At 43.0% G+C, this 18,485-nt stretch overlaps 1 protein-coding gene across 3 annotated transcripts; it reads left to right on the top strand.

The window, feature by feature from the left end:
• The first annotated feature begins 133 nt into the window (after window positions 1–133).
• Window positions 134–18,007, top strand: DCAF4 (DDB1 and CUL4 associated factor 4). Of its 3 annotated transcripts, none has more exons than XM_039535052.1 (14): window positions 134–274; window positions 1,549–1,666; window positions 3,169–3,260; window positions 4,425–4,582; window positions 5,997–6,079; window positions 6,851–6,953; window positions 8,248–8,391; window positions 9,119–9,168; window positions 10,771–10,850; window positions 12,937–13,032; window positions 13,143–13,240; window positions 13,978–14,154; window positions 15,945–16,059; window positions 17,572–18,007. In XM_039535052.1, exons 2-14 carry the CDS (start codon window positions 1,557–1,559, stop codon window positions 17,784–17,786), a joined length of 1,521 nt encoding a protein of 506 aa, XP_039390986.1. In that variant the 5' UTR covers window positions 134–274; window positions 1,549–1,556; the 3' UTR covers window positions 17,787–18,007. The 3 variants fall into 3 exon arrangements, with proteins under 3 accessions (XP_039390986.1, XP_039390987.1, XP_039390989.1); XM_039535053.1 differs by lacking the exon at window positions 134–274 and adding an exon at window positions 428–449; XM_039535055.1 differs by lacking the exons at window positions 134–274; window positions 1,549–1,666 and having other exon boundaries at window positions 3,169–3,235.
• Window positions 18,008–18,485: the final 478 nt, after the last annotated feature.

Raw genomic sequence — 18,485 nt, 5'->3', positions numbered from 1 at the left:
GGCGCGTTTCTACTGTCAGACCGTCACGTGACATACCATGACCCCCCCCCTCCCACTTCCGCGAGTGATCACGTGAAGCCTGACCCTTTGCTCACTTGGCAGGGCGGACAGTATGTCATATGATAGATACTGTTCAGAACCAATCAGACGCCTACAACCGTGACAGTTGAACCAGTGAGCGGGCTGGGAGCGGCAAGGGGGCGGGGCCGGGTACAGGAGGCAGGGCCGTTTTCACGTGTGGCGAGTGGCGATCGGGAGCAGCAGGCCCGGAGAGGTGGGTTTCTGACGGGCGGGGGCTGGGCTCGTACATGATTCCGCTGGGCAGTAACCCATGGGGCGGGGGAACCCCGGGCAGGGGGCACGTGGGCAGGGCCCTGACCTCTTTGGGGCTAAGGGGGGAGATTCCCAGTTAAGCAGGGACCTGGTCCTCAGCTGTGCGCGTCATGGAGGTATAGGAGGGAGATTCTCAGAGGGAGGTTGGTGAAATGCAGATAAAAAAAGCACTGCCAGTCACCAGGCTGCTCTGGGTTCAGGAAATCCAGCAAGTACCCTGACTCATGGGGGGGGGAGTTATTCATAAAACCCTGTAGTGACCATATTGTTGAAGGTGTCCATGCATCACCTAGCATAATGGGACACTGCTCCTGATTGGAACTGCTGGGTGTTATGTGTATTGTTACTGTGATGTAAATCATGCTGCAAGAGGCCATACTGTCATCATGCTGCAAGAGTCTTAGTCTCTGTCATCGTGCTGCAAGAGTAAAATACAAAAAAAAACAAAATAGGTATTATATTCATGGAGAGAACCAGAATTTATCATTTAAAAATATATTCAGTATAACCCAAACATTGACAAATATGTCAGCCAAAAGTTAACTAAAACTCAGGCAACTAAGACTTATTTGTAAAACTGATATTTCTCCTTCCATCAATCTGATATAATCTTAATACCTTGCAGAAAGAGACTTGACACCCAAAAAAAGCATATGATGTTATAATCTGAAGCACTGCGCTTAACTCACTGCAATTTTTAGTTTGACAGGGAAGAATATTATTGCTGCCATCATACTGTCTCCATAGAGCCAAATTCAGCCCTGGTGTTAGCAAATGTATTTCCATTGATTTACAGTTGTTTACACCAGGCTTGAATTTGGTCCATAGAAATTCTAGGTACCTGGGCATTCATACATAAACATACATAGAAATTAGAGGAAAATATATATTAAGTCATTATATTGCTCTCCTGTGGGCCAAATAAGGATTATTGCATACTATATTGTCTCCTGTATTTAGTCCAATCTCATTTTAAATTATTCAACCTGTTGTTCTTTCTCTATTTATATTACAAGTATGTGGCCTTTATATTCTCTCTGTGTTCATCCTAAAATAAGTTTCTTCCTTCACTGACTCTTTAGTTTTGACCAGCAGCATGTCAAGACAAATTTGAAATATGAGGAAAATTATGTATTAAGAGAATACCCTGTGTGTTGAACCCTTCCAGACAATTGGAACTGAAATTGTAGTTGTGTATGTATCTGTGTGCTTTAGTGTGAGGAATGAAGAGAAACAATTGGAGAAGTAAAGAAAAGGAGAGGTGGAGCAATCGCAGACAAACCTACCATCCCAACCACTACAGAAGACCCAACCATTGTAGCTTTACTGAAAGGCAAGTATACACCGCTTAATACTTTATCTTTAATACTTTAGACTTTAAGACAGTTCACAAAGGTAGTTTGGGGGAAGGAAGGTTGGGATTTTGGGGGTGGGGTTTTTTTTTTGGTATTTCTTAATTTGTTTTGTTAATGTTTACTGTAAAATAGATATATATTTCCCATTTTTTACAGACTGGGAAACTGAGATAAAGTTTATAGGGACTCTTATCTTGAAATCTAGCCCATTTTTACAATAAAAAGTAGTTTACATATTTCACCTGCCTTTGTGAGTCTTTCTGATAATTTTTTGTGGCATTAAATTTTTTTCTCTCCCTTGTTGCTATGAGATACTCACACAAATAGCAGGGCAAACTGACTAAGGCTCTAATTCTGCAAACATTATGGACCATTGATTTTATTGGGACTACTCACATGCAAAGTTATACACATGTTTAAGTGTTTGCAGGATTGGACCCTTATTCTGACTATAAAGGGGAAACAGGTTTTAAAAAGGGTTTCAGATTGAAGTGATTTTTTGTGTGTGTTAATTGTTGTCCTTTAAATAACTAGTTCAATCTCACACAGCAAGCCAGTGATGGAGCCAATATTAGAACTAAGAAGTTCCTTGGTCCTAATCCTGTTCTCAGAACACTAAATCATGCAGCCTCTAAGCCAGCTTGACCTACTACTTTCAGAATGACAAGCTATAAGATCCATTACAGAACTTAGTATGAACAGAAACATTGAGAATTAGTAACACATGATGCATGTAATTTTAAATAGAATCTTAAGAAAATAACCCAGGGAAATTCAACCTGAAGTATGGACCTTGCCAACTTAAAATAGCTTACTTCTGTTTTGAAAGTCTTTTACCTACTATTATTGCACAAAATAGCTAAGCTCATTGTGATTGAAATAAAGTAGTAATTTTCTCTGATCTCTTCAGTTTTTTTACTCTGTGCATTTCAAAACACTTTGGGTGAAATCCTGGCCCCACTGAAGACAGAACTCACATTGATTTCAGCAGTACCAAGGTTTCACCAATAGTATCAGTTTCACTGTAGAGACAGTGTGTTTTCCCCTGTTATTTGTGTGGATCTTTTACATAACAACATGGAGGCACGGAGAAAGCAAATCACAAAAATTGACAAGAAAACTCAGGGCAGTTGTACAATATTAAAAAAAACAAAACATTAAAAGTAGTTTCAGGTAAAATTGACTAGATTTTAATATGATGATCTTTTAATGTTTATATAATACCTTGAAGATGAAAATGAAGTATTACTATTTTCACATTGTATGTTCATTCTGTGTACATATCTTGTGTATACACAATATACCTAATAGCCTTGCCAAATTCTACTCACCTAGGGAAAATCATTGTTTTTAACAAAGCAAAATAGCTTTTTCATTAGAATAATCTTCATGGGAAAGATGTGTGAGGAGATCTTGCATCTGGGCTGGTAAATTTTCAAGACAATTTTGCAGGCCGGACATAACAGTGCTTTATTGTTAGGTGTGAACAAGAGGAACCATGGAACTCACTGAATGCAGGCACCAGCAACAGCGGATCCTCTTCTGAAGTATGTCATAGCTCTCCAGTGCCTGGTAAGGGACCACTGTGTGCAGGGGCCAAAAATCAGAACCTAAACATTGGGTGTATGAAGATAGAAGATCCTATCATAGTTTACTTCACCTCTCTAATATCTATAGCCACCTGTGGCAGAAATCTTCTAAAAGTTACATTATTGAAAGAGTTATGTTAAACAGACAAAGAAAATACAACAGTACAACACATCCCTGTGGGATGGGAGGATCCCAGAGCTCAGGCTCCAATCTGAGTTCAGAAGCCTACACAGCAGTGAAACAGCCCTACAGCCAGAGCCCTGTAAGTCCATGTCAGCTGGCACGGGCCAGCTGCATGTTTTTCTTTGCTGTGTAAACATACCCTGAGTGAGCCAGTGCAGTCCACAATTGAAATGTCTCATGGATTGTAGGTATCTAAGCCTTTGATTTGGGAAGTGTAATTAGGAAAGGGTGTTTGTCCTGGGGAAAGGGATTGCTGCTTTTATGTTTGGTCGATGATCAGTTGTCCATTGTTCTCGGTGTTTGGGGCTTCCTAAAAAAATATATATTTTTTGTCAGCAGTATGCCTTTTGTGACTTAGAAGCAGCAAAGAATCCTGTGGCACCTTATAGACTAACAGACGTTTTGCAGCATGAGCTTTCGTGGGTGAATACCCACTTCTTCGGATGCAAGCAGTGGCCGCTGCTTGCATCCGAAGAAGTGGGTATTCACCCACGAAAGCTCATGCTGCAAAACGTCTGTTAGTCTATAAGGTGCCACAGGATTCTTTGCTGCTTCTACAGAACCAGACTAACACGGCTACCCCTCTGATTTTGTGACTTATTTATGTTCAAGAAGAGTGGCCATGTCTTTGTTCTCAGGTACCTTTCCCTGTGTTTCCCCATTTCTATTTGCTGAATTTAATCTCCATTACTGCTGGTCTCCCTCTTCGTATCCCTGTAATGACATTTCCTCTGCAGATAATAGGAGCATGATCTGGCTTTTGCTGAGGTGGCCATTAATGTAATCAATTCCTCTCCCCATTTGTGACCTGCCAGTCTAGAAGCAGAAGTTTCTGTGTCCTTTTTGACTTGGAATCCCCAAAGTGGCTGTCTCTTGGCTGCTACTATGGAATTGGGTGAGGTCAAAGGGCAATAGAAAAGGTTTGCTCTCAGTCTGATTTTGTTTGGTATTTACTCTTTATAGAACTACCAGGATTTTACTATGACCCTGAAAAGAACCGCTATTTCCGCCTGCTCCCTGGACATAATAACTATAACCCTCTCACCAAAGAGAGCCTCCAGTACAAGGAGATGGAGTGCAAGAGACTGAAGCTCTTAGAAGAGGAGGAAATGCAAAAGAAGGTGGGTTCTGTCTCTGAAATTTCATTTAAACTTTACTGTGCTGTGATCCAAGACACCAGGATGGGCTACAGGTTATAAAACCCTCCAGTTTCAGCTTTGGTATAATCACCTCTAATGCTTGATGTTCAAGGTCAAATATTCAAACATTTGTTCATACCGCCGCCCAAAAAACTTGTTAAGATGGAGTTATGGTTGAGACTACATAATCAGTAATTTAGGGTAAAATACATTACAGGGATGATATAATTATCTCAAAACCAAGTATGATATAGTCAGGAAATTCACAGTTAAGGTTAAACTTAAAACCTTAACTCTGCCCTGTCACAGAGTCTTCAAACAGTTCATTGATAAAACTCACTAAAATCTTGTGCCTATGCATTTTTTTTTAATTTTTTTTGTAAGGATTAATAGTCATTTTTTCTAGTTGTGGAATTCTTTATAGTAGAACATTGTGTCCTTTAGCATGTGCTGAAAAAAAACTTCTATGAAGAATAAAAAAAAATATGATTAATCCTTAACACTTTTTTCAAATGTAGCTTGAGGACAAGATTTTAGTAAGTTATAGGAAGTTTGATGTTTCTATGGTGTTCTGTTACTGAGATCGGGGGGGGAGAGTCTGACACAAGGTGCTAAACTTCTTAAAGAGCCAATTTTTAATTTAATTTTAATTCTTTAACTGATTTATTTTTAAGTTTTCAGAACAAATGAATTCTCTGAGAGACAGTAAATACTATCATTTGGGGCCAGGATATGCTTCCTTCGCTATGGGGTCAGACCGATGTCTCCATTAAAAAATGACTACATCAGTGGGCTAGTTTTCACAGGCACTGTGCACTTGCATGTCCCATTAATCTCAATGGGAGCTGTGGGTGCTTAGCACCTCTGAAAGGCCCCAACAACCTGTTTGATTAAAAACTGACTTTCAATCTACGTTAAGACTACGAAATGGATTGTAAAAACCTGGTATGCTTTGCCTTGCCCCGGTTCCATCTACTATTCCATCTTTTGCTTTCATGAGCGCTGAAAGTATTCAGCCCAACTCTAAAATGACAAATGGAAAGGCTTGGTTATTGCAACATTAAGGTTGCACAGTTAAAGTAAAAAAGGAAATGCCAAAGCTAAAGTTTCGATGGCAGCATTAGGTGGCCATATTGTATTTCAGAGTTTTTGATTTAAGATAAGAACTTGAGACATTATTTTGTAGTGAAAATGGTACATGGATTTCGAACCGCAAGATGAGACAGTCACATAGTATTAAGCAAAAATTGGATAACTGTGGAATTCAGTAGACTGAAGGGCACTCAGTTAATTTTGTGTTTGGAAGCAGCCAGACACTATTCTGGAGGTCAAGAGGGCTGCTTTTGATCCTATGCAAGCACGTGATTGCACACTTTCATTTGTTCTTTTTTAATAGAAAACATCCAGAGCTGGATTGAACTCATCACTTGTCTTACGCAAGAGGCAGTTAGGGTTACTCAGCTCCACCAATTATTGCAGGTAAGATAATTTCAAATCCCTTTTTCACCCTATACAGTCCGACTGCTAATGTTTCTTTGCCATTAATCTGTAGCATACTCTGTTGTTCCAGTAAGTGACAGAGCTGGGGAAGCATTGGTAATACAAAAGTATACACTGCCTTTTTTATAAGACATCCCATTGTTTTCTGTGAAGCTTTTCCATTACATTTTATACAGCACATACCTACAGAATGGCTCATCATGTCTTCCCTAAAATGACAAGAATTAAGATGAAAAAAAATATTCTCTAATCATCGGGTTTTGAATAGTTTGAGTGCGAAATTTCCCATCCTTATTATAAATACATACTCTCCTGCACTTTATAAGCATATTGTAGAATTTTTCCTTATGTAAATACACTTTAATGGACCTAGTCTACAGGAAATTTCTCTTTTCCTTAACTTCCATGGCTTCAGTGGTGCAAGTGAGAGTGTTACTGTAGACAGTGTGTCAGCAGATGCCAGCAACCTGCCTTCTGCAGTAGAAGCTGATTGGGAAATTGCATTGGTGGGACAAGGCTGGTGTATGTACAGATGGGGTCCCCGAAGATTATATATGGTGACCTCCTCTGAGTCTTAGGATCTGAAGGTTGCTCGTGCTATACATTGTTGGGGCTGCAACCTGCCAGCTCCTTGGGCTGTTTACCTGTTGCCTAACCTGCTGAGATAAAGAAGCATCTCAATGCCTTTTACCCAGAATTCCTTTAATTGGCATTAAATATCAGCATAGTTAAACATGTTTTCCTTTATAGATTGGTCCACGAATTAAAGGTGAACTGCATGCAGAGGAGGAAGGTAGAGATTCGGAGCCCAGATTCCTCAGTTACTGGAACCAACAATTTTAAACTAATAGTGGTATGTTATGGGCACTTCAATTTTTAAGGCTAGAGAGCACTTGGCTATAGTTATTTTCTTGTGCGCTCTGGGATTTGTAATAACCTATATGTTGGGTTATGTACACTGGGAAGTGCTTTTCTTTGTAGCAGATTGTATTGGCAGTTTCTCCTCCCATAAAGAAGGTATTCCAGATTTGGGGAGCTCTGGGGCCAGCTAAGCATGAATATGGTATCTTTTCCCTGTGACCATTCTCCTTTAAGCAGTCTGCACTGACTGTTTTCCACTCTTTTGGTGGAATGAATAAATCCTTGGGTCAAATATTGCTCTCGATTACATATTTATATTGTGGTAGTGCCCAAAATGTGCTGGGTGCTTTCTTAACACCTAGCCTGAAGAGTTTACAATCTGCAAGGACAGAACCAGATGAAGGGTGGGAGGAAAGGTCATGAAGATAATTGGCAGGCTCTGCTGGTGAGAGAGGAGGAGAGGTCGATGGGTAATGGAGTATAACAAAAGAGGGAGGAGAAAGGGAGAGGATGAGATTGATGGAGTCAATGGGGGTGGAAGAGTCAAGTCAGTGATAAGAGCAGAGTTTATAGTCCAAAAAGTCTGTGTAGATGTTAAGAGCGACATCATGAGTCTCTGGATCTGAAGGGGGGTTTTGTGGGTTGGGGGAGAACTTCTGATAGCAGAGGCTACCTGGGAAGCTCATCCACACTGAGTCCTGGCTGTGTAGCGGCTTTCAGGGGCAGGCATCTTACAGAGGCTGCCTTGGAAGCTCCCTGCTGATCCAGTGCATGTAAGTGGAAGCTGTTGAAACCAGTGGGGGTACTGAAAATTTCCACAGGTTTAAATGAGAGCAAAATCTGGAACTCAGGACCAGCACTTTGATTGCAACGGCACCAATCTGATCCAGTAGGGGAAGGAGGCTTTCAAATGACAGAAAAATCTACATTTACACTGAATGAAAATTCTTTATGCAGAGCCTCATTTATGCGCTGGAGCCTGTACTTACTGATTATGCTTCCTCATGACAGCAAGATCTGTCTACGGTGCCATGCCAGAACTCAGCCAATAGGAGACAGCATTCATTGTTGTCAGGTGTTGAAGTGGAAAATAGCGTATCTTAAATGTTTTTCTAGTGAATCTCTCTAGAATGCAGATGGCCAAACACACGCAGTGTCTGTGGTGCTGAACTGCAATCAGGTGATGGTGGGAAAGCTCTGTTAATGGATTTCTCATTGTGGACCCAAGCAGACAACCTAAAGCCAGGTCTAGTTTAATTGCCTATCGTGATGCACTTCTTTTGCAGGCAGACACGGCTTGTGAGCGGATATTCACTGTGAATGATGTAGAGCATGGAGGGTGTAAATATGGTATCATCAACCTCAGTGGCTTAGGGAAGGACTCTCTCACGGTGGAGATGTATGACAACCTCTACTTCACAAACCGCAAGGTACCGTTCTTCCACTGGCTCCTCACCCAGGAGGATTTCCTTCCCTTCTGGAACTCTCAAAATGTTGTACCATGGGATGTGTGAGTGGAAATGAGGAAGGGGGGAGGGAAGGGCGGAGGGAAGGAAGAGAGAATGGAAGAATCCAGCAATAAGGGGTTGAGTAAATTTAGAATCCACAGAGACCTGAGCGCTGATACTCCTGAATTGCTTTTGGAGAATGGTGTTGCAAAACAGTCAGTCCAGCACTTTTCATGAGCAGTATATTTCCACAGAATTACTCTTGGCAGCACTTGAAAAAAGAGGCCTTGAGCGATTAATTCTACTGCTGATTTGTTTGCTCTGTTTCGTCTTAAGAAAGAAAAAAAATGCCTCTCTTTGAATGGGAAGAACTTTTAGGACAAAATACAACAACCTGTAGGTGCCCAGTTCAATGGAGAAAAACTGTCTTAGTTAAGAGGTGTGCTGAATGGGCCCATCCAGGTTTGGGGAGACTTTTTTGGGTGCTGACCTTTTTCTGCTTCATGCAAGTACTAGCAAGAGGCTGAAATGCCTGTCTCTCTTTATTCAGCTAGTCATCACTAGTCATTTTCCAGGTTGTTCTTGGCATTCTCCAGTATACTAAGGGTGTGTGCTCAGTTTTTCAGACTTATGTGGAATGTTTGAAAATGGTCTTTTCTGAATTAAACAGGAGATAGCAAGTATTGGTCTGTCTTGCTTTTGTTTGTAGGTGAATTCTGTGTGCTGGGCATCGCTGACTCATCAAGATTCCCACGTTTTATATCCTTTTTTTAAAATAAAGCTTCAGGCTTGTTTCCACTAAATGGCAAATTGCTTCACAAAACAGAACATAAGAACGGCCATACTGGGTCAGACCAAAGGTCCATCTAGCCCAGTATCCTGTCTTCTGACAGTGGCCAATGCCAGTTGCCCCAGAGAGAATGAACAGAACAGGTAATCATCAAGTGATCTGTCGCCCATTCCCAGCTTCTGGCAAACAGAGGCTCGGGACACCATCCTAGCCCATCCTGGCTAATAGACATTGATGGACCTATCTTCCAGGAACTATCTAGTTCTTTTTTGAACCCTGTTATAGTCTTGGCCTTGACAACATTCTCTGGCAAAGAGTTCTACAGGTTGACTGACAGCCATTTATCAATAAGAAATCCCAAGTACCTGCCTCAAAAGGGCTTAATGGATCACTGGAAAATAATGAAAGAAGCCCTAAAGCTGAAAGAAAGTATGTTGTTAAGTCATAAGTACACATGGCAGCATTCAGATATATAGTAAGTCAAAAGACAAGGCTCTTACAACCTAACCTTCAGAGTTAACACAATGAATAAATAACATCAAATCACTTTTGGGTATAGGGAGGAAATAGCAAGAATGACAAAATAATGGGCTGGGGTAGGAAAACTCTCAGAAGAGCTCTTTAAAGTGTTTTTCTTTTATGAACCCATCAGGGAGTCAGGTTTGGGATTGGCAGTGGGGAATGTCTGATTACAGATTAGTGGCAGAATGCTACACAAAAGATGTGCATCTGTACTGACAGAGGCTTGCGTGGAAGGGGCAGGGACACGAATGGAGAATGTGAAAGGAGCAGGGAGGTAAGCTTGTTGGCAGACAAAGGGTGTGTGCTGGAGTATTAGCAAACAAGGGGAGATGTAGGCAAGTGTTGGATTCTGAAGGCCCTTGAAAGGGAGAACAAGGAGTTCAAAAAAATTATTCAGACAATGGCAAGAAGCCAGGGGATAGTGTCAGGGAGCAGAGTGTCATGGTCATACTACTGGGAGAGGAAGAGGACTTTTCAGCGTGGTGTTTCAGACCTGCACTGCAGCAGGCCTGGAGTTTTCACTCTCGCCCATCTATTGATCATAATTCCATCACACTGATCTGGAAAAGTAAGTTTAAATCCTGCCCATACCTGTTACTACCTCCAGAGAGCAATGTGATACAACCCCATTTTTAATTTTTTTTATGCACTGGGAAAGACAGACCCAAAGTAGTTTGGAAAAGGTTGTTTTTTGTGTCTTCACTCTCCGAAGTTCTATATGTGGATGATATTTTATGATTGGAAAAATTCCCTGTTGGGGAATGTTAAATATTAAAACTAGAATCATAGAATTACAGATCTTGTCCTCTAATTCCTATGAGAGAAGGGGAATGAACACCTCACGGATGTGATGAGGCTTAATTCATTAGTGACTGTGAATCACTCTAAAGGTAATCCGAGGGGCATCTTGAAGGACAGAATATTATGTGTATCATGCTTCAATGGCATCTCTTCTTTCCCTTCCGGCCCCCCCCCCCCCCCGAGTAATTTTATGCAACATGTGCCACTTCTGGGAGAAATCTTGGTTTTTCTTTAACAGCCTCCAGCAGGTTGTGCCTCATGGGGATTGCAGAAACTCCAGGCTGTGCCAGTCTGCTTCCAGCATCCTTATTCAGCAACTCTAACCCAGGTAGAATACCTTTCTGTTCCGGTTAGAAGTTGTAGTCTGAAGAGGGCCTGAATGAGGGATGACTTCTGTATTTTCATTCTCTAATACTTGGAGTAGTTTTGTAAGCATCACAAGAATGAATATTAACGCTGTGTGATGAAGCCCAAGAACTGATTTGGATAGTAATAACTTTAGGAACTAGATAACAAGGATAGCTTATGGCACCAGTTGTTTACTGTATGGTACTTGGCAGAAAATGTATTCGCCTCTAGAGTAAATATTTATTTGGAACTTTTCCTATGTAAGTTATTTGGCCTCCCTTAATACATAGAACCTGGATAGATAGATAGATAGATAGCCCAACAGGTGCTCACTCAAACTATCTGGTCCTTTCAAATGGAGTGAACCAGTGCACAGTTGTTCTCCCAGGTACGACCTTTGCCCACAGTAGTTGTTCACATACGTTTATTGATGGGACTATTCGAGATGGCAGCCCTCTTGTAGGCCCCTCTGCTCCTCTTCCAGTACTGATCTCCCACCCCCAGCCCATGGCAAGCACTGTGTATTGTGTTCAGTCATATGAAAACCTGAATATTAAAGAGAGAAGGTTAAAATAAATTGGCTTTAATTTGATGGGTGTGGCTACATTCCCCTATGTTGTATATGTGCTGTTCCTTTTCATAAGGGTGGAATCTCCCCGAGTTGACTTAAGTCCTCTCTATGCTGCTCTCTCCAGGTCTCTTTGTAGTGTCATTCTGTAATTTTGCTACACCTCTAATTTTTGTGTCCTGTGCAAGTTTGGCCACACTTAAATTTACACCAAAGAAGTGTCTGGTGAAGACAAACATGTAAAGCACCTTAATGGGGGGGAAATACATGAGTTATTTCCAGAGGCTTTTTAAAAACAGTCACATAGCGTTAGTGCAGAAGGGTTGCTGTTTGAAGACACTCAGGATGCTTTACCAGTTGACAAAAGTAGTTCTAGGGCAGTGGTCCCCCAATTTTTTCCATTGTGCCCCCCTCCTCTTACCTGTAATGGAACCTGTCCATTCGCGCGCACACACCCCAAACTGTGGTCAGGAGCCATGGTCGGTTGCTGAGGCTGGAGCTGTGGCTGGGGTAGAGGGCGGGGCCAGAGCCAAACAGGAGGCAGAATGGGGCTGGGTGGTGCTCCCTCCCTGCTTCCTGTGGGGGCTGGCCCAAGCCCCGCTGTGCCCCCCTGAATGTTCCTCCGTGCCCCCTTAGAGCGGTCACGCCCCACAGTTTGGGGACCACCGTTCTAAGGTCTTTTGAAAATCACTGCTTTCAGATACATAAGACACCTGCAGCGTCATCTCTAACCCTCAACTGAGAGCTTGGTCTTAACATACTTGTGTGAAGTGAATAAAAACTGCACACTTAGGAACTGTCAGTAGATTGGTTTTGAACTGGGTTGGGAGCTGAGGGAACAGTGCAAATTTCGCGTGTTGCTATATAATTAAACTTCACTAATTCAGCAGACAGGAGGGCCAGTGTAGCATGTTCAAAGCTGCATTTGTCCAAACAAGACCCTTCCTCACTTCTCCCCCATTCCTTCCCTCCCCCCTCCCCCCCCGATGAACATAATTTTAGTGCCTAATGTGCTACTTTTTGAAAATCCTTATGAATTCTCATCAAGGGGAGAGGCAGGGGCATAGATAGGCTTTGGCTGCTGAGGAAGGCAAAATGGTGTCCTTATTCCAATGCAGTTGTATTAAAGCACTATGTATTCCCAGTTTTTATAAACCTTGAGAATGTGGGTGCATTGTGTAGCTATTTCTTTCAGTCTTCCCTCCCTTCCCCCAGAATCATGCCTATGACTACAGAGTAGTTCTCATGGCAGTGTTCTTCGGCAATCACTCAAGCATCAGGTAGAGCAATCTTCTGTTTCCAGAAGAACAGGCTGGGTAGCAACAGGCCTGTAACTGGGTGGTGTAGTGCACTGGAAGCAGAAAACGTGAATATTGTAAGAGGTACAGAGGCCTGGTGAAATTTTCTAGGGGCACAGTTAACTTGAAGCTTCCTTCCACATCTCCTTGTGGTGCCTGGGGGCTTCACAGTTTGTTCTCGTCCCTGTTGCCACCCTTAGGAGATCAGCCTGGAATGCTGTGCAGCTTCAAGATCTCCACTGCCTGGTCCTGTGCTTGGTGTCTGAACCCCCAGGCTGATAACTGCTTCAGCACAGGTAAGCAGGAGTGTATTTGTACTACTTCTCAAGGGGAAAGATCTCCTCCATCATGGCCTCCAAGTGGTCTTGCCCAAATGATGGCCATGTATTTGTTTTATCTTTCTCAGGGCTGATGCGACGAGTCCTTGTGACCAATGCAATGACTGGTCATCGGCAGACATTTGGAACAAGCAGTGATGTACTGGCACAACAGTTTGCCACCCAGGTAGAAAGGGACATGGGCCTTTGATTTGTTAGAGAGATGTATGCATTGCTGATTTTGTGGAACCAGCAGCCCTATATTCACTGTGACTACTTTTTGTGGTGGCTTCAGTAGCTGCTCAGCAATGAAGTTGACACTTGATGACGTGGCTGACCATGGAAAAGCAACAAAAATAAGCTACACTGATTTCAAGCTCCATTGGAAATGTGGGGTGGGATGGGGGAGAATCAATTTTGCTAAATAGAAAAGGGTTAAAAGAAAGTGAAACAACAAATGCAAGGAATTATAATAAGGCTTTGCAGGCATAGTGCCTATTACCTGAGCATCTTCAAGCACTTCACACAGACTAAGTATCAGTATTGTTCGCATTTTACAGATGGGGAAAGTAAGGCAGAGAGAGGTTAAATGACTTACTCAGAGTCAAAGTTAGTGGCAAAGGTGGAACTAGAACTCCCGTTCCCCCGATCTAATCACAAGACCAAGCTTCCATTGCTTTTTTACTGCTAAATGTTTGAAAGCAGAATGAAAGTCCTAAGTTGGTTGCAGTGTTTTGCAACGTGACTATGCAATTCTGTTCTTGTGATCCTACATGTACAGTGATATTATTCTGGCACTACAATGAAGCGCTATCTTATTATTTGAACCCTTCCTACGAAAGTGGCCACAACTGACTAGAGAAACCTGTCTGATACTGTTAAATGTTACAAGACTCATCTCCCTGCATGTTCTGGTTTGTCTAGACTCCAGTGCTGTACAATGGCTGCCGTTCAGGGGAGGTTTTCAGCATTGACATTCGTCAGCGCAGCCGGCGGGGCCACAGCTGGAAAGCTGTCCGTCTGTTCCATGACTCAGCAGTCACATCTGTTCGCCTTCTCCAAGCTGAGTACTATCTTATGGCAGCAGACATGGCTGGAAAGGTAGAGTTTCTTTTTATGGAAAGCTAGATAGTGTCTCATATGTTCTGTTGGCCAGGAAAGACCTGAAAGAGCATGCCCCTGACGTTAGAGAATTTGTTAGTCCTTCTTTGTCCCCTGCCCAATCTCTCAAAGCTTTCCCAGCTCAATGATTGGTCAGAAGGAAGTTGTGAATGGTTTGCAGATGTCTGTATTCTCTGATATTTACTCCTGGTTCTGAGATACTTGGAGTTTGGCTATGTCTACACTAGCACTTTTGTTGGTATAATCTGTGTCACTCTGGGGTGTGAAAAAAACACATTGGGTGGGGAGAGATAGCTCAGTGGTTGTGAGTTCAATCCTTGAGGGGGCCATTTAGGGATCTGGGGCAAAAATCTGTCTGGGGATTGGTCCTGCTTTGAGCAGGGGGTTGGACTAGATGACCTCCTGAAATCCCTTCCAACCCTGATAGTCTGTGATTCTAAGCACTGGTGTGGACAGTGCTATGTCAGCAGGAGACACTCTCTTGCCGACATAGCTATCACCGCTCATTGGAAGTGGTTTAATTATGTCCACAGGAGAGATTTCTTCCATCGACATAGAGCAGCTACATGAGTGATGGTACAGCTGTGCTGCTATAAGCTCGCTAGTGTAGACGTGGCCTTTGTCTTCTCCAACTGGTGCGTGAGCACGAAGCACTGGAACAGCCACAGCACACTCACTCAAGAACTTGGAATTCTACTGGGATTCCCTGACCCAGATGGAGATGCTGCTTGCTAGTCATTGGGTCATTATAAGAAGTCTGATGCAGATCCTCCTGAGCAACTCCACCAGAGAGGATTCAAGAGCTGGGAGATCCACTAAGAAAGATATTTTGATAATGAATTAAAGGCAAATGGGGCAAATAGAGAATAAAGGAGAGGAGAATGTGGAGTTTATGGAGGAGGTAAAATGGGGAGGACAGGCAGAGAGGACAGATAAGGAGAAAGAAAGGCAGAAAAATACAGAAGTTCATTTTTCCTTTGGCTTCTAACAAGTTGCCAGTGCAGCGTATGGCACCACCCTAGCACTCGCATCATTCCCTAGAGAAGGGATTAGTAATGCTTAGCACTTCACATTTAGGTCAGGATAGGTGTGGCACTCAGAGGTGTGAAAAATCCACACCCCGAGCACCATAGCTGTGCTGACTTAATCCCTGGTGTAGACGCAGGTAGGTTGACAGAGGAATGCTTCCATCGACGTAGTGACTGATGCTCCAGAGATGGAGTTCCTACAGCAGTGGAAAAACCCCTTCCATTACTGTAGTCTGCATCTATGCTGCATGGTTACAGCAGCATAGGTAGGTAAGGCATAGCTGTGCTGCTATAGTGCCCCTAGTGTAGACATGGCCTAAACAGGTACTCCTCACCACAGCCTTGTGAGTTAAGTAAATAAGCAGTGTTATCGCCTTTTCACAGATTGGGAAACAGAGATGGAGTGGTGGTGGTAGAGTGACTTCCCCAAGGCCACCCAACTAGTCTGTGGCAGAGCAAAATTAAAACTCAGTCCCCTTTGCTCAATCCACTAGACAAGTTGCCTGCAGTAAAACAAATGGAACGAGCCTTTCTATAAGTGGTTTCCCACAGCCAGTATCCTAAACCAGTGCTTCAAATAATGGTGTCTAGGTGGTAATTCCAAAACTGAAGGAATTCACTTTTGAGTTTGTAAAACCTTGGGTGTCTACTCCTTTCTCTCCCTATCACCAGCAACAACTGTCAAAACTTGCCGCTGCTTCACTAAAATGTCCTTTCTTCTATTACCATTGCCACTTGCAGATAAAGCTATGGGACCTGAGAGCAGTGAAGTGTGTGAAACAGTATGAAGGCCATCATAACGAACATGCTACTCTCCCTCTGCAAATAAACGAGGAGGAAGGGCTTGTTACAGCAGGTGTGTCAGCTTTTCCATAGTGAATGTATGTTTGGTTCTCTACACCCAGGTATGTGGGGCATTTGTAGAGAGAGACTATTGGAAATTATGGGGGCATTCATTCCTTCCTGGCATTGGGAACAGCATAATAAACCACAAGTGTGTAACTCAAAACAAAAATGATTTGGATGAATTTTAATTATGAGGATGGTCCTCTGGGTTTCAAAAGATATTCTCCAGCCAGTAGGATTTCTCAGTCAGAAGTTAGGAAAGACATTGGAAGACAAAATGGAAGGGAGAGTGGCAAGTGTCTGATTTAGAAGTAAAGGAAAACAGTACTAAACCTTTTCATGAGTCCATAAAAAGGGAACTGATTTACATAGAAGGATAGATGTCCTGGAAAGTCATATTAAATAACAGGAGTATATTGGGTCTTTTCTTTGATATCCAAAGGAGACAGTAGGATGAAAGGGAATGTGATGGGATGTGTACCCCACACAGGTTCTGAAGAGATTCATGTGGGCCTGAGAAGTCAGTTAAGATACTTGTCAGCACCTGCAAGAGAGAGCCAGGCTTAACAGATAATGAAGCCCCACTGAGGAAGGGCTGGGTTGTGATTTTGATGCTAGGAAGTTTGTGGCAGAAAGGGGGTGCAGGGAGAGCCAGCAGTCACTCTCTGGGGGATAGAAGAGGTAGGAAGCATCTAGGGAGGCAGCAAAGAATCTGAGGGAGTAGGCCTTGGCTGCCAGCTTACGGGGTCCCTGGGTTTGAGGCCAGAGTAGAGGGAGGGCCTGGGTTCCCCTACCAGCCACCAAGAAAAGTAGGGTGAAACCACCTGTGGTAAGGGGTGTAAAGACAACAGAGCCCAGAGACAGAAGGAAGACTACAATAAGGTAATGGGACTACAGTTTGGTTGTACTCTGTTACCCCAAAAGGGGCAGACATAAATATTGTGACCTGGCAGGAGGGCTGAGTTATGGGAAGAGACTCCACTGTGGTGACAGAGTGCATGTCGCTAGGGGGTGCCAGACCAAAAGACAACTGATACACCATGCCTGGCCTCCAGGAGGTGCTGCTGCAGTGAAGGGAACCCCTTTACAGGGGGCTATAGAAACACCAAGATATTCCTGAATTTGTTTGCTTTTTCTTGCATTCACCATAAGCAGCACAATCATGGTAAGAGCTTTCTTTTTTTTTTCATTATGATCGATAATAAAGAATCTAGCAGTGGGGATACTGCTTTGGATAGTGGCGTACTAAGCTCTGTGTTGCCTGATTTTTTTTTGAGATCTTGCCTACAGTTATTTGTATCCATCCCACCCTATGTTGAGTAAAATATTTGAGTCACGTTTTTCCTTTTTGGAGGAACTCAGGATTTTTTTCATGCATGGATGAAGATGGGCAATGGTTCTTTTGTTATAGTGTATTAAATACCTTTTTCCTCCTCTGGGACCAGAATTTTTCAAAGCTGGTTATGATCATTTATGTGGAAGCATTTCCTTGTCCTGATTTGCAGTGCTTTTTCCTCTCCAGTTGGTCAGGATTGCTACACAAGAATTTGGAGTCTCCAAGATGCCCATCTGCTCAGAATGATTCCCTCTCCACACCCATCCTCCAGGGACTCCATCCCCAGTGTGGTGTTCTCTTCGAGACTCGGAGGCAGCCGAGGAGTTCCTGGCCTGCTCATGGCAGTCAAGCAGGATCTCTACCACTTCTCTTACAACTCAGATAATCCATATTGTCCCTAGACCGGGTATATGGATCTTCCAGCCCCCCTGGGTGACTCAAGAGACAGCTTTTAGGTGTGGACTCTTATTGTCACCATTGCATTGACGCAAGCTGTGGTGATGCCCTGCCTGGCTCTGTCTGTGGAGTTTTGAACTTTGCCCAGCAGGCTCAGAAACTTTCTACTGTATCTGCTCTAAAACTACGGGGCAGTTGTAAATAAAAGTGATGAACTGTTCCTACAGAGTACAGGTTATTTTAATTCAGCTGAGAGTTTGGAAGGAAGGATCATTTGTGGGATGTGACTTCAGCCAGTAGCTGAAACTCATTGGCAGAAGTTGCATAGAAAAAGCTAACTGTTCTACTGACTCTCCAATAAGGGGGAGACATGAAAAGGGAATGGGAGGAGAGCACCCCAGACAGAGCAGGAAGTAAGGCTACTCTCTAATACCGGACAGAGATTGGTTAAAACTGGAACAATCAGGCTTCCAGGAACACAAGCAACCTCAAAGATTAGTGAACCTATTTAATATAAGGAGTTCTCTTCATCCCACAGGGCTCCATACTCACTGATATTTTGTGTGGCATCTTTCTAGGCCTAGTCACTTTGCCTCTCTGTGCCCTCCCCCCCTCTTTCTACTCCCCATCCCCTTTCTCTGATACTCTGCATTCTCCCAACACAGCATGCTGTCCTTTTCTATGCCACTGTATCTTTGTCTTCA

This window comes from Mauremys reevesii, linkage group 4 (genome assembly GCF_016161935.1).
Source record: "Mauremys reevesii isolate NIE-2019 linkage group 4, ASM1616193v1, whole genome shotgun sequence".
In the NCBI taxonomy this organism is placed as follows: domain Eukaryota; kingdom Metazoa; phylum Chordata; order Testudines; family Geoemydidae; genus Mauremys; species Mauremys reevesii.
Note: the sequence above shows the minus strand (reverse complement) of the source record. Positions and strands in the feature narration are given on the sequence as shown.